Here is a 21780-nt window from a genome sequence, read left to right on the forward strand (position 1 = left end):
AATATGCACGGCCATTAAAAAATAATGTTATATATAGATATATATATAGAGAGAGAGAGAAAGGGAGATATTTTCCATGTATGGTATTTAGTTATAGGAAAGTGTCCCTGCAGACAGGCATATTCTGCCATCTGGCTCTTTTGGGCCGTTTCACGTGACAGACATTGATTATCTGTCTGTTTGCCATAGTATAAAGTATGTGCTGACCGCAAAGTCCCTTCGGGTGGGATGATTGCTTTCTAGTGCCTCCACAGTTGCTGTGTTTCCTGCACACACGGGGACACTCGACCCCCTTTGCTTCTGCCAGCCCCAAAGGGCTGCCCTCGCCCCAGCAGCCACATGGCACAGCGGCTGAGGGACGCCTCAGACGGTGGTTTCATCCGCAGTCTTCTTCATGAGCTTGGCAGAGAGGAGGGAGTGGGGCACAGGGTGAGGGCTCCGTGAGGCTGGGATCATCAAGCGGACTTTCTGGTTGGTCCTTCTCCACTCCGAGTACAGTTGGCAGTGGTAGCGGAACGAAACCTGGCAGGCAATAATGCATCAGTCTGGTTACCAAACCCCGGGTCACAAGTGCTGGAGACTGTAGAGGGCCCGTGAGACGCAGTCACCCATCCACCCTCTGCATGCTCTCTGCATATTCCTTGTCAATCCACCAGACCCCCCAGCCAAGGGAGACAGCACTGACCCTGAAATGGTTTGGGGCACTTCATGGCCCAAGCCTTTGATGAGGAATCAATTAATTCCTGGTAACACCAGGCTGAGCATGGGACAGCCAAAGGGGCTTTCTGGGCAGCACCAGGACAGAGGGACTGAGTTTGTTCAGCTGGATTTGGGTACCAGGCCAGCAAGATATGGTGGGGAGGAACCACAACTCACCCCTTCACCCTAGCCATGGGCTGATGCAAGCACCTTGTCCAGCCAAAACGAGGGGTTCTCAACAGGACCAGCCTCAAGTGGTTGAATCCAACCAGCCTACTCCCATCTCACAGATCCTGGTGGATCTTCTCTGCCCTTTGCAAAAGGCTTCACTCCTTGGTCTGCAACAATAGGACACTGGTTGAACTCATTTTTTCTGAGAGTTCACAGAATGCTGTGGCCTGGGAGACCTGTCCACCCAGAGGGAGACAGGAAAGGATGCAAAGGCTGGAGGGGACTTGAATCAGCCTGCCCCAGAAGCGTGAGCTGGCCCTGCAGTTTCAGAGCAGCCCTGCAAGGGGGAGCTCCGAGCTGTGCTTCCCCAGCCGCCTGGACTCCTTGCTGTGTCCTTTTGCAATCATTACCACCACTACAGATTTTCTCACAGCTCCTACTGATTAAATACTGAATCCAAGTCAGCCACTCATCAAACCCAAGCTTTCGTACTTTGTAGAAGTACAGGAAACATTTAGCTGGCAAGTAGGAAGTATTATGAAGTACATCTGACAAGGAAAAGTCAGTATTCCTATTACTTTTGGATAGGTCTCAGACATCTGCTATGAGTAACAGAGCTGTGTCACAGCATTGAGGTAATTTGGCTTATTGATCTGTGCACTCCCCCTTTTCCTGTTGTAGAGGGACAACTTTGGGAAGAGGGCTGTTTGCTGATAAACAAGAAGCAAATGTATCTTGAAGTCTTCAGAGACAGCGTGTGAATGGGGAGCTAATGGTGCAAACCTGAGGGAAACCTCCTGCTCCACAGGAAGGATCTGCAACCTTGGCCATGGTCTCTCTCGCAATCCTCACACTGATTACAGCCATGACCACCCATGCGACCGCCCTTTGTGCTGTACAGCCCATAATGGCACAGAAGAATTGCAGCTGAATATGGTAAATGTGAATAAAGGGGGCTTCACTTAATGTCCTTCTCTGTTCAGGGAAACATGAAGCACAGCAGAACTAGAGCCATTTTAGTCAGGACTTGTTATTTCACAAAACAAACCCAAAACAAACATTCTTCCGTTTCCTCCAGATTTCCAGCTCCTCCAGACCAGTCCTGGGACAGAGAAGATGGAAGCACTTCCTCTTTAGGTTTCCAATTTTAGCTTGGCTTTCTACAGAAATGAACCTTATGCAGCACGTACATGCAGCAGCGGAGACTTCCCTCACAGCTCCCTGTGCACTGCAGTTGCTGCATGCTTTGACAGCAGCACCTATCATGCACTCTCGCTGAAGGCAGCCCCCCAGCGCAAAGGCTGCGGCACCAACTGGCCCTCCCCTGGCACTTGAGTCTGTGTGGGAGAGTGGCAAGGAATGCCCTAACCGCCCGCAAAACTGTTACTCAGATAGCAGGGAAAAGGGCTGTGGCATTTCTACTGCCCACAGAACTGCCAGGTTTTGGGGGGTCCCACTTCTTCCCTTCTCAAAATGGTGCTTACCAGCAAGCAGCTGGAAAAGCGTATCAACAGGGCATGAGCACACACAGGGCTTTGAATAGGAGAGCCCAATGAAGGTCTAAACCCAGAAACCCACCTAGCAACAGAACACTAAAGAACTGAATGGGAAACAGAGGGAAATCCCTGGCCTGGGAGCCCCCAGAGAGAGCAGGGCCAGGGGAGCCCGGAGGTGTCGGGGAGTGGCAGGGCAGGGAGCTGCTCCGCAGCCCAGCTGCTCCTCCAGGCTCTCAGCTGGGAGCAGTCACAGATGTGGTACACAGCAAATTCACATTTGTTTTCCTGCTCTTCCAGACGCACCCTAAGCTGCAAGCTCCTGGCTGCCTAATTCAGCATGACCAAAAAGATACACAGTGAGATCTGCGGGAAGATCTTTCCCAGCACAGATCAGTTCAACACCCAGACAGTGTCAAGTGCAGGTTCCCACTAATCCCCAGTGCCTCCAACCCCAACAGCACAGCTGTAACGCTGCAGCAGTGGGCCAGGGCAGGCTGGCTACCCTGCCTTGGCTCAGCACTGGAGTCCCAGTATGAGAGAGAAGTCAGACGTGTCCCCAGGGCCAGAGTGTTCCTTGCACACACCCTTCTGTGCTACTGACACCTTAAAAATATTGTGTGGGAATTTGCGTAGTTGTGGGCCACAGAGACCCCCAACAGCCAGTCTGCACCTTCTTTAGGCACGGCCAACCTGTGCTGGGCAGCACAAAGCATGGAAGGACATAATGGCAGATTATTTAGGGGTCAAACATTTTCCAGATTTTATTTTTCCCCTAAACCACCGAGGTACCAAGTTTATGTTTCTTCTCGAAAACAGAACAGGCACAACAGCTGGGCCACTGCCTGCCCGCAACACCAGACCTTCCCACCCAGCCCAAGCCACACGGGCATGTCTGCACCCAGATACATGACACCCTGGGGAACACAGCTCCCATATCAATCTGGAAAGCAGATGATCAGGAAGTGGTTTTTCATTCTCATGAACAACTTTAGCAGCTCCCATTTGAAGATAATTAAATGGATGTTCAAGAGAAAGAGCCCAAGGTTTTCTTGCAAGGGGAGTCAGAAACAGCTGGCTGCACCAATGCTGTGTGAACCAGTACTTCAATCTCACTTTTGAACAGAAACAAGACCCTGGGCAGCAGACACTTACCAGTGTCCAAAGGACGTAGATTGTGAAAAGTGCTATAGTTAGTGCTATGAGTCCGATGGCCTCCAGTCGGCTGTTGAACTGCAAATGATCCTGGGCTCCACGCAGACACAGCCACCCAGAGATCGCCGCCAGGGGAGTAATGAATAAGAAACACACCATGTCGCAGAAAAGGGTCCTCTTCTCATTGCGGGGACCAGGATCTTTCAGCCACTGCAGGAGGGGAGAAAGGGCATCAGTCAGCGGCACACAGAGCACGCAGTCTGCTAGCAAAACAGGACTGCTATGCCGGGAAGCTCTCACATGCTCTCTGTAGTCTGTATGTACCTGGTGCACACACTTAACTCACATAAACCTTCACGAACACAGAGCTAGAGAACATCAAGTATATTTTTAACAACCAATAAGGGAAAAGGAATAGACAAGAATATGTGTCGAGGAAGGCAATAGTAAATACAGGAGCTGCCTGGGCTCTTCACTGGAGGAGCAGGCAGCAGCTAGCAGACAGAGGGACGTCAGTTCGGTAAAGACAGACTTAGTAAAGATCTGACAGGTCTTGCATTGAGCTTCAAAAGGAACATATCGAGGACTCTGCAACCGGTGTAGGGGCTATGGGAAACTGGGGCACTGGGGTTTGTGGCCAGGCCAAGCAGTCCCAAATCCAGCTCTCTGGTTCCTTTTCAAGAATCGTGGCATTTTAGAGTTTCACTCCTGATTTAAATCAAATCTGAAATGCCCAGGTCCACCTGAGAGACTGTGCAAGACAGGTCTGCAGAAGGAGTGCTCTCAAGGGTACGGCACTGTTCTCGGGGCTTGAGCAAGTCGCGGTAGTGCTGCTCACCAGGGAGCCCAGCACGCAACCAGGGCCATCACTGGGGAATGCAAACACCCACGCACCCAGTATTTTCACTGAGATGATGACAGAGAGGAAAAAAGCAGATCACTTCAGCAACTAAGAAACCAAGACTGGGGGGAAAAAAAAAAAAAAGGCAAAAGGAAAGTGAGTCACTAGCAAAAAGCTTTGCATCTGAGCAGACAAAGCAGGGCAGCAGCCAAGCAGCCATGGTGTTGGGCTGGCCCTGGCTGAGGAAGGTAACACAAACCCATTTTCTTTTACAGAACAATCTGTACCCAAATCTGCATCTTTCTCATAGAGGAAGCCTTTGACCATTTCTAAAGAGAAAGCAGCGTGACATCAGATGAGGAGGAACACAGAGCTCAGCTGGCTGTGGGAAGATCCCTCGTTGCCTTCTCCCAGATCTCAGTGGACCACAAGTGACCATAAAGCGATGAGGCATGATCATACAGACACAGCTCCTGAAAACTCCACCTTCATGACTGCAAAATCACAAAGACATTTCCACTGCTGGCCGCCATCCACTGGCCACCACATTACAGGCAGAAGAGACGTGCCAGACCCAGGACAGAGCTGATTCTGGTGTATTCCTTCCCATTTTCAGGATGCTTTCTTGCCTGCCAGGCAGTAAGTGATCCATCACAGTGGAGGTTACTGCACTTTGCTCTGTGGTACCAAGATGCTTTGCAAGCGCTTCTCTCTTGCAGCTCTCAAGAATCAGCAGGTTGCAGAATGAATGCAGCTCTGTTGCAGGCAGGATTCCCTCAACAGGCAATCTCTAAATGTTCACTACTTTTAGGAGACCAGTTCCATGCTTCCAGCGTGGGTTCCTTTCAGATACCTGAGTTCGACAACAGCAATTGTTCTAGTTTTCCTGGGATTATGCTATTTTCAGCCTTTTCTTTTTTAGAATAGCAAGCAGTTGTGGTTCCTACCAGTATCCAGAGTTGTTACAGCACATTTTCACTGTGAGTTCTGTATATTGGGCTGCTGGATTCTTCCTTCTTTCCTGCACAAGGACAACTGGTCTCATTTAAGATTTTTTTTTTCCCCTCAAACCAAAATAAAATTGAAGTACATGATAGAAAAGGCACAGTCAGAGCAGGGAAGGGAATATCCTCAAGGCAGCCAGGGCCAGGCAGGCACGTCCTACTAGCCAGACTTGGAATAGGGTGCCCACTTTTGAACAGGCAGCATGAAAAGGGACCCGTCTGAGAACTACGTACACAAAGCTCCTTCCCTACAAGGGGAAACCACAATTTAAACAGCAATACAGAAGGGGTGGTGGCAGGTATGCAAGAAATTAATGAGACCCCAATGGTCAAAACAGAGCACAGGTCCTCAGATTAGACATAGCTGGCCAGAAGACAAGCAGAAAGTGTTGGCCCAGACAGGGAGCATGGAAGAAGGGTGCATACCAGTTAGTGCAAATTTAACTACGGAGAGAGTCTTAATGCGAGGGATGTACAGTGAGACACAGCAAACGGGTGAGGACAGGATAAGAAGTGCAGACAACTTTTGTTGAAATGGGACAGAGAAGGAGCAGATGTCAAATCCAGGCAAAGAACAGCAACATGGCTGGAGTGGTCAGAGCCATGGTAGCAGCATGCCCTACAGACACCTGCGGTGCGACACAGAGTTGGCCAAGAACAGAGGAGAGGATGCTACAGCAACAGATAAGAGCCTGGCGAGGAATTTCAGCTGAGAGGGCCGATAAGAAACGTATTTTAGACATGAGCTGAAGCATCTGAGAGACCCCAACAGATCAAGAACAAGTGAAGCTAAAGAGCAAGCTGGGAGCTGAAGAGTGCAGACAGATCTGGGGACCGAGCCAACGCTCCTGCAATAACAGAGAACAAGTTAGGAGTATTTTTAAAGCCATTCTGAGCATGACTTGATGGCCGGCCAGCCAGCCAGAAGGAAATTTCAGAGCAACCACAACTGTGGTTTGGACAGGAGGAGCTGGGCGAAGGAAGGCAGACCTGCAAGTCACCCCTTGTGTGGCTCTGCATAGGAGATTAGTTGTGATGAGCTGCATGGGGAAGATAAGGACCACACACGCAGTCCTGATCAACCCTAAGAGGAAGCAAGGGTGGACAGCAGCTCATCTACACAGTAAAAATGCTCCAACTAACAGCGCATTGGCAGTCCCATCATTCAAACCCCTGGCCATGTGTCTGGCTTTCCCCACTCCAACCAGCACAGGGCTGCCCTGGCTACACAGCACTCGGGTTAATGCTGAATTACCCCGACTGGACCAACATCTCTCTAGCAGCAATCCCAGAGCACCGTGTCCCCCATAAGAGGACATCTTGGGTCACTTTTGACCCTTGTACAATAAGAATCTCAGGGACTGAAGGCAGGTAGGTGTATCTTATTCTATTTGTATTCCTTGTGACCTTTGAAACTCCTTCCTCCTGAAGACGGGAGTGAAACATGTAAAGGCAGGAAGCAAATTAATTTCCTTTTGAAGTAGTTGATTTATTTTGTCTATATGCACTGACACAGTAAAAAAAAAAAAAAAATACAATAAGCCACCCTAAGGGCGCAGGGTTTCTGGCACAGCAACACATTAATGCATATAGGACTTAAAATAAACCTTGCAAACAATCCAAAAAGTGGTCACTCAGATTAAACAATTTTTGTAGGGAAAACTATCAAGTAAACATAGAGAAGCAACAGAAGCACAACTTGGTCTTCTTCCAGGCCAAAAACAATTGCTTCCGTGCTGCAATCACGTGTGAGACTAAAGGGAAAGAGGTAGAGCTGGCTGCTTGCTGCCCACTTTGGCTATAAGCTGGGTCCCAGACCATCCTGCTGGAAACAACCTCTCTCTGCTTGTGCAACAAGAAGTTATTCTGGGTACAACCATATTTCTTTGTCTTCCAGCACAATCCTGAGGCTTTCCCAGATGTTCTTTTACTGGTATCAGCAGGGTTGTGGAAGGGAACCAATTTCTTGGACCCACGGCAGGGCTGTGGGATGATGCATATCTGATCTTTGGGTGCTGCAGTGCCCATGAAACTAGGGTGAGCCCCAGGTGATGGAAGGCAGGAGGAGGGCATGCAGAAAAAGGCACCAGCACTCATCATCAGCTCCTCTGGAAGCCAAGAGCAGAGCTCAAAGTGTAACAGAGCAGTCTCCCAGACAGCCCATTCCAGCACCTGCTGCTCCACATGTCTCAGAGCTGGGCTGTACTCTGCCACTTGGGACCAAGGGGAATGGACTGATGAAGGACTGTCCCAGCAGTGCTCAGCACCTTGCAGTCTTTCTTGGGGGGTATAAAAGGGTGTTTAAAATAAGCTTTCATTGATTTTTACAGCTGACTTACCTTGTGTTTCAAAATGTACATGGCTGTGAGCTATTAGCCCATTTCATAAAACATATTACATGCAGCATTCACATGCCAGTCAATGGTAGTCCCATGCCAAGTGAGACGAGCACAGTGCAGTACCAGCACCAGTGGGACCAGCATGTGCTCAGGTCTCTCCCAGCTGGACCACCCGCTCTGGTGAGCACTGTTCAGGACCAGCATGACCTGACAATCTCACCAGCTGACCCTGCCACAATGTTCCCCGCGTGCTTCACAGCTATGGTATAATGGAAGGTACAGCAACTACAGGAGAATTTAGCTGTGTAAAGCCAGCTGTGTTACAAAACATCCCATGTCCTTTCTGTCCACCAAATAGTTAGCCTGTGGCTGCTCAGGTGCCTGTTGATTTTCCTCACACTGCTGACCTGGTGCCTGGCTGTGTAAGGCAGAAAGAACAAGATCTTAATTCACAGCAGCACGATTAGCCCTGTCCCTGCCCTGAGAAACGTGTTTAATCAAAAAATGCAGCTTCAGAAGAGGGACTATCACATTCCTTCTCTGGGCATCCACCAGAACCTTCTTGTAGGCCACCAGCTCCATGGGCAGCCCCAGCAGGACAGTCCTGTTTCCTTTACCAAGATGGGGAGGGATGTTTTCTGATGGAGTACCCAGAGTTCAGGAAGCCAAAGCCCAAAAAGGCCTCCAGCCCTGCAAGCAGAGCAGTTAAATGCTGCAGAGCAAAGTTGTCCCTCCTCATCCTCCTTTCCCCACTGCACAACCACCGTCAATGTTCCACAAACCTCAGCAAGCTGAATCTCTCATTGTAGAGGCTTGAGAGCCCTCCCAATGCACTCAGCCTGGCTCCAGCCAGTGGAAAGCACAGGGCACTTTCCTACACAGCAGCAGGTGCTTCTGTGGTTGATGTCACCATGGGAAGTGCTGCACCATGATGTGCAAATATGAGATCACGGCACCACCAGCAGCTGCACCCCAGAGAAACCCCACGGGTAGCAGGTCCTCTAGACCCTCAGGGCACAGACATGGCTAGACAAAGTGGCGAAGATGGACATGTAAGGGAGAGACTAGCACTGGTAAGTACCAAGAGCGCAGGGATGAAGTATTTCCAGTTTTGGCCCCCAAGAGGCCCTTCCAGGTTTCCAGGGACTGCACAGAGAAATACCAGGAGGATCTAGGGTGGGATCTTAGAAGAGTATCTCCAGACAGAAAATGCAAGCAAAGAGAGAAAGGAAATGAGAGAGGAATGGCACTCAGCTGGAGCCAAGAGTCATTTGTTTTTCACTAAATACAGGAGTCTAACATAGGCTCGCACTGAGAAAGGAGAGACACAAGCTGGGGAAAGGGTAGAGGAGCACAGATGAGACAAAGAACAGTGCAGTAAGTTCAGCAGAACAGTTCAAGGAAAGCAAAGAAAAAAGTCTGTCTGTGAGGAAGATAAGGCTGGAGGAAGGGTAGGGTAGAGTTTACGTCACATCTCAGTTCTCTGAACTGGAGGGGGGATAGTGATCACTGCACCGGGCGCCGTGCCCAGAGGCAAAATTTCTTTTCCTAATAACATAAGAAGGAGTAATAAGAATAACACTATACTATCGCTCCCTGCAAACCTCACTTCGCTTGTACCGGAGACATCCCAGCAGCATCTCCCACAGCTATGGAGGTACAGGAGAAGAGCAAGATGGAGCAGAAAGACCGCACATGGCAGATCCACGGGAGGCCCATACTCCAGTGTGACCCAAACAGCCAAGCAAACATCTCTGAGAATTTCAAACATTCTTTGTTGCAGGCAACAGTTATGTTTGGAAGTCATACTTTCCTTATGAGACAAAGAAAAACACAACACTGACCTATATAAAATATCCAGCTTAAGTGAACCAAAAGTATTAGCAGTCAGTGAAAAATAAGCATCTTTTAATCAAAATTGCATAATAAAACACAAAGAAAAACAGTAGGAACAAAAAACTCACAATCTCCTGTACTGCATAATACCCTTGGAAGGAGCTGTTTTGCAGAGGCAAAAATTGGGACACGCACGATATTACTAAAGATGCCATTTTAAAATAAAGCATGTTAACACACATATTTGCAGGAAAGCACCAGCACTGAAGACATGGAAGCAAAATTTTCTTGGGGCTTTATCATGAGACCTGCTTGCAAGGACAGAAATATGGGAACAAAGGGTGTGGCTAAACTGCTCCACTGTTGACTGATTAACCAGAGAAATCTTTTTTGGAATTAGTGAGCTGTCTCAAATGAGTTTTGCTTTAGCAAAGGTATTAAACGCTTAGAGAAGCATTACAAACAAGTCATGCATAACACTCATTAGCTTTTACCACCAGGATATGTTGGCTTTTGGCATCCTGGTAAATTTAGCAAAGCCAGAGCCTTGGCCTCAGCACCAGAAATTCATGCCCACCCTGAGAGCTAAGTCTCGTAACCCCTAGGTTCCTCTCCCTAGGATTTACACGATGTGTAGACAAAAATACATACTTCCTCTTTAACATGGACTGACATTTTGCTGGGATTAAACAGCTGCTGCTCTGACGCGTGCCTGAGCTGCCAGCCAGGGACATTTCCGCGCAGAGACCTCGGCTGCTTGGCACGGACCCACAGCACCGATTGCCCAACACCAGGGTTGCACCGGGCCGAGCAAGCAGCGCCGGTCCGACGGGCAGTGCGTGCCAAAGGAGATGGGAAACCAAAGCTGACTCGCAGCACAGGCAGGTGGCCTGAAACAGGAGTCTCTTCGGGGCAGAGGTGGTGTTTCTCTTAAACCCATTTAGAAACAGAGGGGACAAAATTAACAATAGGTTAAAGTTAAAACACTTTAAAGCGGTTAATGAATTGAAAAGAGAAATGAGAGGGTCACTGCCACAGCAAAATACACAAAACAAGGCACGGAAAGGAAATACTTTTGCTGGTAACCTGGGAAAGCAAAGAGGGCAAATGCGCAGGAGTCGGCTCAGGTACAGAAAACATGGACCAACTCGTGCTCCCACCTCACTTTGTGGGCAGTGGACTGCAGCCAAGGGAGAAGATCAGGAGCCCTGCAAAAGGGCTGCACTTGCCTGTGGCTGTAGAAACAAAGCCACAGCATCACCCTTGATAACACTTTCTAGAAATACATGCCGCATCCAATACAGTACCAAATATCTACTGCTGAAGTCTTCCAGGTAACACAGAAACATATTTTGCACTTTTTGACTATGCCAGCCATGCTGGCTAGAGTCTCTTGGATTCAGATCACTTTCCTGTAAACATACGGATGCACATTTCACTAACTGATGTAGGGAAGTCAAGTACTGGAAAACCATCCCTCTCCAAGTCTTGACCATCTCATTCTCTGCTGGGGACATGCTCCGCACTAGTGAGCCCCAGTCCACAATGCTCTTGTGCTGTATACCATTTCAGAGAGCCAAGCAGAAGCCACTCTGTCCTTTCACAGCACAGGCACTGGTGTGGCACCATCCTGCACCTCTGGCTACAGACACTCCCCAGGCACCTGGGACTGCAGTTCAAGTCTCCATCTTCACCTGCAATGGTTCAAAACATGCCCCCCCAAAAATGCTCAGCCTATCAATCTCACAGCCTAACAGTTAATAAAAGCCTATTGTATTTTTTTCAGCTTTCAACCAGTTTCTTAGTTAAAAAATAACTGAACCACGCTGAACTGCAGGAGATATCCTCCCTGTACCCGTGGGCCAGCTCGTGGCTGCCAGAGCTGGCTCCGGGGTCAGACAAGTCCCCTACTCCTGGGTTCAGAGATCAGGCACACTGGCAGCAAACACTGTTACTATTTTTACATTGAACAGACCACAACATAAATAAATGGCTGGTTAAAGAAAATAAAAATGCTATTCTATTAAAAAATTCTCTTTAAGATGAACGAGGTTGTTGTCCTCCCTCTCTAAAGGAGGCTGCAAAATTAAATTGCTGGTTGTGAACTGCTCAGATACCACAGCAGTAAGTACTCCAGAGAAGCCCATGGTGAAATGAATAATTTTGTCTCGTGAGCAGGGATACAAGGGCACACAGCCATAAAACTCAGCGGGTTAAACAAAGTTAGCTAGTGGGCATCTTTCAGCCATGCACTGATCCTGGAAAATGCCATCTGTGACAATGTAGAGACCACACTGGAATGCAACTATACAAGAAGACTGAAGTAAAAACTAAGGCAATTCTGGTTGTGGCATTTCCTGACTTCCAAGAACTTTCTGCAGCTTCCGCAGAAGCATTTCAACTTGACCATGTAGCTTCCTCACACTGCTTGCCAAAACGCCTCCTCCAGTCCACAGTCAGCTCTCAGCCTCTCTTCTTCTGAAAGCTCTTCAAACACATGTAGACAGAGCTAGTTTGTCATAGGGCTGATGGCCCATTCCCATGGGGATCAGCTGTGCTGACCAGTGACCACCGCAGCCACTACAAGCAGCCTAAGTCTCCCCAGGCTGGAAAGGTATGACACAGCAGAGCAAACAGCAAGAGGTAGCTGCTTTCTCCTGTGAAGACCAAGATCAGCAGGTAGCGCATCACCTAATTCTCTTGTGGGTTTCCCAGTGGCCACGTGACAGCAGAAGAGAGCTAGGATGCCTGGATAGCCTTGCATACCTAGGACAGACCCTTTCGTAACACCACTGCCATAAAGCATGCTACCACATCATTGCCAGTCCTAGTCTCCATCCTATTTATCCTCCTCTGCTCACTAATTTCAACTTCCCAGTTTTATTTGGTGAACAACAGATTTTCATCAGAGCTACTAAACAGCACACTCACACATGACCGTCACTTCCCCGAAAGTTTCAAAATCCTCCCCACCCCACCCGGCAACAAAGGAGCAGAGAGTTTCTCAGATAAGAAGGCTGAGGGAACCATGTAATTTTCAAATGACTAAGCAGCCTCTTTCCCTAGCCCTCAGTAACAGACGAAGAACTTGGGGATGACACTTCCCAGAAGTATCTGGTGAAGAGTTTCGGCGCAGTTTGGTGTGGGGATGAGATTACAATCAGACTGCAGACAGAGCATATTAATGGAAAGTGCCAGCAAGCTGGCGAAGCAGTTATCAGGTCTTTCAGAAGGGCTGTGCACTAAGGGCAGAGCCTCTGCTAACAGCAGGTGAAAGCAGACAAGTTCTGTAAGCTGGCCTCTAAGTGAACAAAAAGCCCAAGCAACTATCACAATGAGCACACTCATTGTCACTACTTCTGACAAGCACAGGTTTTGCTGGTGCAGAAGCTCAGAGCAGTTGTAACAATTCCCAAGGAAAATGAGAAACTGAACTCCAGGACGTTTCCCCAGGCTCCAGGCAGGGATCAGAGTGTTTTACAGCGTGGTGGAAGTAGTACAACAAAACCAGGTGGTCCCTCCAGGCAGGTGGGCCATTTTGCTCTAGCAGGAGTCCTCCACTTGTGACATGCCAGGTACACAGCACACGTGCCGATCAGCTGAACCACGCTTTACAGAGACCTGGCACACCCACGTGCCTCAGCCACAGCACATGTGCTCCATGCAGCTTGTACTGGACTCGCAGCACTCCACTGTGTGGTGGGAAAGCACTGCTGGCCCCTAGGAAAGAGCAAAAGCAGGCTGGTACCATGGGATTTATTAGACCAGGCTACAGGCTGCTCCTCAAGCCAGGGAGAAAGCTTGCTGCCAATGAACTGCAGGCAAGGGAATTACTCTAGGGCTGTATGAGCATGGCGAGCTGCACATTAGAGTCTGCTCTACAGCAGGGATCACTCTCACCAGCTAACTGGCAACTTTTCATCAAGTGCTTACCAGCCTCCAAACTCACAGGGTGCCAACAACACTTCATGCAAGTTGTTCCCCTAGCAGACACAGGAGGCATCAGAACAGGGCAGATCATCCCCTTCACTGTGCTCACAGGCAGTCCCCGAACACAAGAAGTAAAAATAATTCACATCTGAAAGCCTTTGACACCTATCAGTAACATCTTGAGGAGTCTATTCGTCTCACAGTGGCATTTCTCTTGCGTTTGAGGCTCAGTAAGTGCTACCCACCCATCACCTCTCAATGCTCACAGATTGCTTGTTGGTCATCATACCCTTAAAAGGCTCCAGTTCAGAGGGGCTCTTCACAGATTTCAACAGGAATTAAAATTTGATTGTCCCAGGCTGCTCCCTCATCCACCCTGGAGTACAGACAAGGCGGTGCTCAGAGGATCCATGACCTTCCTGTCGCACTGTCCCAGCAAGCTCCTCTTGCTCGCTGGAGACACAGATGTCAGTGTCAGAGGAGAAACTCCTCCAACATACACTGGTCTTTGAGCTTTTATTCAAGTATGCCATTTTCTAAGCCTTTACTTGTTACGAGGTGCTATAGCATCTGTGAACCATGGCTAAACACACTTCCACATGTTTGTTTCTGGGCATGAATACTTTACTAACTCTTAAGCTAAAACATCTCAAACTTGCACTCAAAATTTTCGCCCACATAAGCTGTAGCAAGCTCACTGTTACCGGGCTTGCCTGCAGTGTGTCCTCAAAGCCAAAATACAGCCCTTCCCAAATGTTTTAAAGCAGTGGTTTTCAGCCTCTGAAACAATCATTTGAGAGCTTTTGGTCAAAGAGCCATTTTATATGTTTTAGCAGCTGAGAGAAAAGCAGTAAGACTCAGACAGCACTAACGACTCATGTAATGCTCTTTTACAAATTGCTTTTCTAAATACATGGTTTGGTTTAGCATTGTAGTCTAAAGCGTTCTCCTGTCTGGGGCTGTCAAGTCAATGACAGTCAGTTGTAAATTAAACAATCATTAAAACTGAGTACCAATTTTGCAAACTGAAGCTTGAATGCTTCCCCAGTTGGAGGGCTATTTTCCCCTCCAAGGCTTGCTGAGCACCCAGAGGAGATGGGAGTGTGGGAAGGAGAGCTGGGCACTGCAGGAAGGAGGAGGGGGCAGGTATAATTTCTGTAGGGAGGTGGGAAGGGAAAGGAAATAACTTCTAGAATTGATGGGAATGGAAACAGAGATAGGAAAAGCAACTTAGAATTCCAATTATGACTTGGATTTAATCTAACTGATGGAGCAAGGGGAAGGAGAGAGCAGACAAGAGCAGTCACAGTTAGAAACCGGAATTAGCCTCCACCTCGCCACACATACACTTCTGGTGGCAAGCACCGACAAACCTCTGATAGCTGGCAGGTAACAGGAGTCTGTTGTTAAGAATCAGCTCACAGACCTCCTTCTGCAGCCTGACAACAGTGCAGCAGCAGCAGCACTGCTTTGCATTGGTTTGAAATGCTATCAACAGGAAAAGTAACTTTTGAAACAAAAACACAGACCTATGTTCCATAGTCCAAATTTGCACAGCCAGGGAGGCCTGTGATGAAAAACCCTGTGGGGACAGGGTGCATGCAAACAAGTGGAGCATTTGCAATGGTGGCTCCAGATGACGCTTTCCCATCTCTCTCATTACTGACAGCTGCAGGACTGGGGGGCTCCCAAGTTGTTAGCTGTAAGTCCCCACCTGCAGACTGATGCTTCTCTGCAATTGCCCATTGTGTTGGATGAACGCCCAAGCCTAACCTAGCAGCAAGCTGACAGGGAAGAGCCTGCCTGCAGTTCCACAGGCAGTGAATGGGATCTGAATGGGGTGCGGGCAGCGAGGGCTGCAGGACCTTGCTTTGACCTTCCTCAGGTGTGCCAGCAAGCAGCATCAGGAATGGTAGCCATGTCAACATCACCTGCTCACCTGCCAGCATGACTCACAGATACTGAGGCAGATTAAACCATCTTCTAAAACCAACCATTACAGCGTTTTGTACTGTAACTCACTGATTTACTTATTCCTTTTTGGAGCTATACACTTGAATTCTGAGGTCAGAAGATGGCCTGGTCCAAGCTGCCCTTGTTCCCCATGTGTAAAGGGCTTCATTACAAGCAGCTGCTATAAACTTCAGGGCCCAAAGGAAGTCTGAAATGCGAGCACAGCGGACACCTAAACAAGGGAATGAAGAGAGCCTCGTGATAAAACCAAACAAAACAAAACCAACCCACCAACCAGAGCCTGGATTGTACCTTCCAACTCAGGCAGACTGATGGACTCATCAGGGACATGGTCCCCCTATGGTCAATGCAAAGAGGAACGTAAGGACTAGCTGAGCCATATCCTGCTTTCTCCTTCAACTGCGGGGAACACAAGGCAGCAGCAGGGCACCACAGCTCAGCAGGAAGCAGCAAGACCCAAAGGCTTTGAAGCATGCATCAATATTAGTCAAGGGAGGATGGGTCTTTTACGAACAGTATCAGCAATCACCACATCTCACTTCTCAGAGCAGAACATGACAAGGAAGTCACATGCAAGTGAGCTGCACTAATGCAACACTGTGAGATAAGATTAAAACTAACGGGAAAAAACAGTATTTGAGACCTTCATATGTCAGTTGGTCATGTGGTGACCTCTGAGTTTCGATGCTCAGGCGTTAAAGGATACCTATTAAGCACAATGTTGTCCATAGTCCTACAGCCTGCCACTGGCAGGTAGCATGTAGGAGGTTCACATGTAAGAGTTGCCCCAAACATCGCTATTGCTTTTTTGCAACTATGTCACTTGGTCTCATGAGGGACTTGAACTCTCTAAACAAACTGTTGAGTGCTAAGGTATTGTGAGGAAGAGGAGACAGCAAGAACCACAAGGACAGTAGGGTAAATCAGTCATTTTCTCTCAAATGGTAAGGAAATAAAAGTGAAGCAGGAAGAAAGCAGTACCTCTGTCAAAGGTCTTGGTCTTCTCTCTACAACAAATTCTGTGTGGCAGAGCTCACAGTAACTTGTGTTGGAGGATGATAACCATTTTTCCAGGCAGCTCTTGTGCACGGTGCCCAGTGTTCCTGTGCAGTCACATGGGGAAAGCAGTCCCTCCCCATTTCCACCTTCATGACAAATTCGACAGATGGGACCATCACTAAAGAGGCAGACAAACAGAATGATATCACGGTCAGAGCAGGCAGAACGATACAGCCACATCAGAGAACGGTGTCCGATCCCACCAAGCCCCAGAAGAGCGCACACACAGCAGGCAGTGCGAGGCAGAGCGAGCCAGGCATACCACGACTCTCCAAAGCAGCCTGCTGCAGCAAGAAACCAGCCTCAGAAGAGCATGGAGGTCCCTGGGACATCTTAGATCAGTAAATTCTGGAAGACGTGTTGATGAGCACAACGCTCAAGAGAAGCTGGTACATCAGCCTGGCCAGCTCAGCTGGCCACAGAAGGGACTGCAGCGCACATGTGCCACAGTCTCCAGTTCTGCTCACAGCGGGCAGAGAGGCTGACATCGGACCCAAAACCAAACCTGAAGCACTGATGCAAATCCAGAAGCCCAAAGCGAAGCTGGATGATCCATACTAGTCACAGCGTACCCCCAGCCACCTGAAGTCACTCAAGAGGTTTGCAATCATAGCCACGTTTATCAGATCACCTACCCACTCTCAGCCCACCTCTGCTCTGCATCCTTGAGTTTAGCAGTAACTGCATAAGGAACAGCAATACCTAAAGACACAACTACATTGACCCTAGAAGCTCAGCTTTCCGAGGACACAACTATTTCACGGCAACCAGTCACCCAGATTAAGTTCTCAGCATGCAAACCCTCTGCCCATCCCAGGGCAGTTACCGCATCTATCTGTACACCGCCATGCAGAGAACCGTTCTGCAGTGTTTGAGCTTTTAACTGGTGGCAGAAAGGCCTTGGTGCCTCAACAACCACTTCTCACTCCCTCCTCGGCTAGAAGTTTCAACTGCAGAATCAAATCTCTTTGATCATGCTCAAGATCTTCTCTTTTGGAACCCCACAGAACCAGAGATGCTTATTGAGGGAAGTATCAAACACTTTCAGAGACACTTGCAACCTTCCCCACAGGCAGCCTGCATTGCTAATAGCACCCGAACCACTCATTTGCTCCCAAGATGTTCTCTCACATCTCTAACTGGTGCTGCTGACTGTGGACTACTAGTGCTGCTGCTCCAGCATCCAGCAACCATTAGCTCAGGTGTATCAGATGACGTTCATGCGACAAATTTCCATCATAGACTAAAGTAATTTGTTTTGTGCCTATGAAAACTCACAGCATCCAGTGTCCTCCTGTAGCAAGGGCCTTCTCCAGCGGCACAGAAAACCAAGTCCTTTTCACTTGAAATCTCTCATTTGCTTGTTTTCTCTACTAACCCCTAATTCTTGTCCTGTAAAAGACAGTGTTTTCCACATCCCCAGATTTACAGACCTCCATCATAGCCTGCTCAGCCACCTCTTTCATGAGCAGAAGGGTCCTAGCCTATTTAGTCATGCCTTAGACAGAAACACATCCACCTTTCTGGTCACCTTCACTACCCTTCTCTCTATGTCTTGCATTTCTAAAACATCCTTTAAGAGCTTCAGGGACCAGAGCTACAGTTTTCAAGATGCGAGCACACCAGAGATTTTTGCAGTGACCATGTTCTGTTTTTCATTGCTTTTCTAAATCTTAGTATCTTATTTGCCTTTTGGTCACTGCTGCATGTAACTGCCACATGCTCAAGATCTCCTTCCTCCAAACCCATGAACACATAGGTAAATCCCGGACTATTCTTCATCTGCATCACTGCACACTGAACTGCAACCATTATTTTAGCCTACAGTAATTTCCAGTAATGTTCAGTTCCCTAAACTCAGGCGTCTAGTGCTATTTTAGGTCCAAGGGCATCCCAGCTGGCATCTGAAGGCACAGGTTTCCTAGAAGCCCTGTGCAACATCTGCCAGCCCCATAATGAGGATGTCTTGGGCTCCCTGGGAAACCTCAAATGGCACTAGACACCTTAGTTGGCTATTCTCAGCAATTAAATACATCTCTTTAGTGTTTGCCATTCATCAAGATCATTTAGGAATAAGATGCTGGACAGCAGAGGCCCAGTGCGGGGCTATCCTCCCTGGACCATGAAAATGAGGCACTCACTAGTATCTCACTTCCTCCCCATCCTCCAACCAGTCATTTCTTTCACACAACCACTATTCTCTTACAGCCACAGTCGCAGAGATTTAGGGGTGGGAGGGACAGTGATAAAAGGAACATCTTTTGTTTCAAAGACCCTATTGCATGCCCTCTTGAAATCCAGGTGAGCTATATCAGCCTTTTTCCACATATGGCTGACAGTACAAAAGCCACACTGATCCCATCTCACAGTTCATACTCCACTGCTATTCTGACTTTTAAAAAAACAACACCTGACTGCAAAAGAGGTTTGTGGGATGCAATGAGGATACAACAGTCAGAACAAGCAATTTGCAATCTTCAAAAGCAGTAGCACTACTTCCATTAGCTTGCACAACCAGACAGAGAGCAAGAGCAAGACATGGAAACACAGTGCAAGGAAAAGTAGCGTACTGGGGGAGAACGTTGGTGAGACATGAAGGGATGAGAACAGCCAGCAAGAAAATGCACATCAGCTCACTAGAGGAGAAGCAAGACTCCACTCCTCGTGTACCATGGTGTACCACTCTACCACTTTCAACGCAACGTTTAGCAGGTTTCATCCCAATTGGACTTTTTAATCTTATTTAGGTCTGTGAAGCAATGTATACCCACTGCACCGTCCCCTTCTCTCTGCCAAACATCACTGGCGAACCACTGACCCTTGTTCTCTCTTCATTTTCACATGCCTTTTAAATGTCCCTGCAACAGGAGTCTGGAGAGGTGGTAGAAACTCTGTCCTCAGAGATACTGAAAATTACATCAGACAAGGCTCTGAGCACTCTGATCCAACTTTGAAGTTGGCCTTGCTCTGAAAGGAGGCTGGACCAGCTGTCCTCCGGAATTCCCTTCCAATCTCAATTATTTGATGATTCGGTAGCCTTTATTGCCATAAGGCTCAGTGCTCTATCAGAATGACAAAATAACAGCCCGCTCACATAGCTGTGGTGACAGGGAGAGACCAAAAAAACCTCAAGCCTCCAGTGCTCTCATGCATCTGTTATTTCCTAAGAAAAGCATCTGTAAGATATTTCATCCATTCTGTTTCTGTTTGAGAAGTTTCGTATTTCCAGCGCATTAATATAACCTTGGCTACCAATAAACAATCCAGAAGGAAAAAATTTGCTGACAGTGTGAGAAAAAAAAAATTCTTATCAGACTCCATTTTCCTTCCTTCCTATCTGGAGGGGGAGGGGGCCTGGTCACACTCTCACACGATACACTCTCAAACACAGTTTCACAGCAGGTTGCAGAGACCATATCACTAATTCAACCTTCCAGTAAAGTCACACTGCTCCTGGCTTCACTTTGCTACGTGCTGGTGACAAGGAAGAGACTGAAACCCTCCACCACCAGAATGAACAAACTGGTGTCCCATGAAGACACTCACATGAGGAATCCTGTTGAGTTTTTTTAACCTGTAATCAAAGGCGGTTTCCCAAACAATTTTTACACCTCCAAAAGTTTTAAGGGGTTGTACAACTTGTCACCCAGCCTATCTGTTGTCAGAGAGCAAGCTCAGTTCCCCTCATATTTTTGTTGACCTGCTCCAGGTTTGCTAGATATAGAAACTCTACTTGCCTCAGTTCTAATCTAGCTTTCCTGCTTTCCTCCCCCACATTTGCAGTTACTGCTTTCACACCTCATCAATGTTTGGCCAAATTCATTGAAAAGAATAAGTTGTTCAGACAGGATTTGAAACAAAATGTGAGCGGTTTCACTGGCTGGACCGAACAATGCTGTCAAATGTCCTCTGCTCTGGATGGTGCTCAAAATACATGATGAGAAGTCACATGAGGAAGAGCCTGAGCAAGTGAAGCTGCCACATGTTCCCTCTAGCAACACCTGGACACGGCACTTCCTGCAACACAAACACCTTCCTCACCCTGAGGCTGCAAAGCGACACCACACCTTTACTCCATGACCATCTTGGAACAGGGGCTGTGCTCCATTTTCAGCCCTTAAATCATCTCCATGAACAGCACGCTGCCCTTGCTAGCATGGTGTCTCACCTTTGCTGCTGCTCAGTAAGGACTTGGCAGAGGCACACGGCAAGAGGCTGCCTGTGCCGTCTCACGCTGGAGCAGCTGAAGGCCTGGGGAGTTCTGATGAACACGTGAGTCCCAATCTACCAGCACATGCAACCAGTGGGAGCTCCCGCAAAGAGAGCGCAGCCCTGGGAAGCATCTGGCTAACAAGGATTTGCACTCAATACTAGTGCCCCAGCAAACTCCTTCACAAACAAGACTGTTGTCTCCCTCTACCCCAGAGACACAAAAAAAGGGGAAAAAAAGCCCAGATGCAGTCATCCCGAGCCCCTTCCCTGAAGCAGCCCTACCTTTGCGTGCCCAGCGCCTTGATCACTGTCGAAAGGAGCCGTCCATCCTTGGCGGTGACCTGCGTGACGTACTGCGGGCGACCGATGTCGGAGTCCTCCACTGACTTGGAGAGGGCAGCACTTCCTGGACAATCGCACAGGGAGCCGGGGAGGTGGCAGCAGTCACCTGTTGTCATGGCTGCTCCGTACCCCTCTGCCCCAGGGACCGGCACCGGTGGCACGAAGACCTGCGGGAACAGCACTGCGGTGAGAGCCCGGTACTGCACAGCCAGGGACGGGACCCCCTCGCCACCCTCCTCCAGCCCTGCGGGGACTGGCAGCACCCTGGGCCCCAACAACCATGGCCTTTCCTAGTCTTCTGTCCCCTTTAATAGGCTTTGTGAGGCTGCCTTACCATAAAATTAAGGCTCCAAGTGTCCTAGTTACATAATTTAGTGTCAGAATTGCAAATTTACCTTTCCCAGAGAGAATTCCTGGTGCACACCCTTTAACTTGATGAAGCCTTTCAAACTGAATGTGTCAATGCAGAGATGGGCAAGGCAACCCCCCACGGGCCTGTGTCATTCTGGCTATCACAGTCCTGAAAACTAATGTTCATACCCTCTGTAAAAGTTGCAGTTTCACCTGAACACGGCACTTAAGCCACTTCGCATGGTTCAATTCAGGGAGGCCCTCCTCTCAGCTGTCTTCAGGAGCTTTTGGAGCCCTTTAAAGCCTGTCCACCACACTCAAAAGGCTCCTCCCCCGCCCCATCTTTGATTTTCCATTTTTTAATTTCTTTACAG

The 21780-nt window shown here is 48.4% G+C and overlaps 1 protein-coding gene across 1 annotated transcript; it reads right to left on the reverse strand.

Annotated features, from left to right (window-relative positions):
• Positions 1–363: 363 nt before the first annotated feature.
• On the reverse strand, positions 364–21171 carry MARCHF2 (membrane associated ring-CH-type finger 2; the record flags this gene model as incomplete). Its single annotated transcript, XM_082010940.1, has 4 exons — positions 364–522; positions 3519–3728; positions 16424–16619; positions 20996–21171. The coding sequence occupies 4 exons, from the start codon at positions 21169–21171 to the stop codon at positions 364–366; spliced, it is 741 nt and encodes a 246-aa protein (XP_081867066.1).
• Positions 21172–21780: the final 609 nt, after the last annotated feature.

The sequence above is a fragment of the Phaethon aethereus genome, assembly GCF_964289735.1.
Source record: "Phaethon aethereus genome assembly, chromosome: 26".
Lineage (NCBI taxonomy): Eukaryota > Metazoa > Chordata > Aves > Phaethontiformes > Phaethontidae > Phaethon > Phaethon aethereus.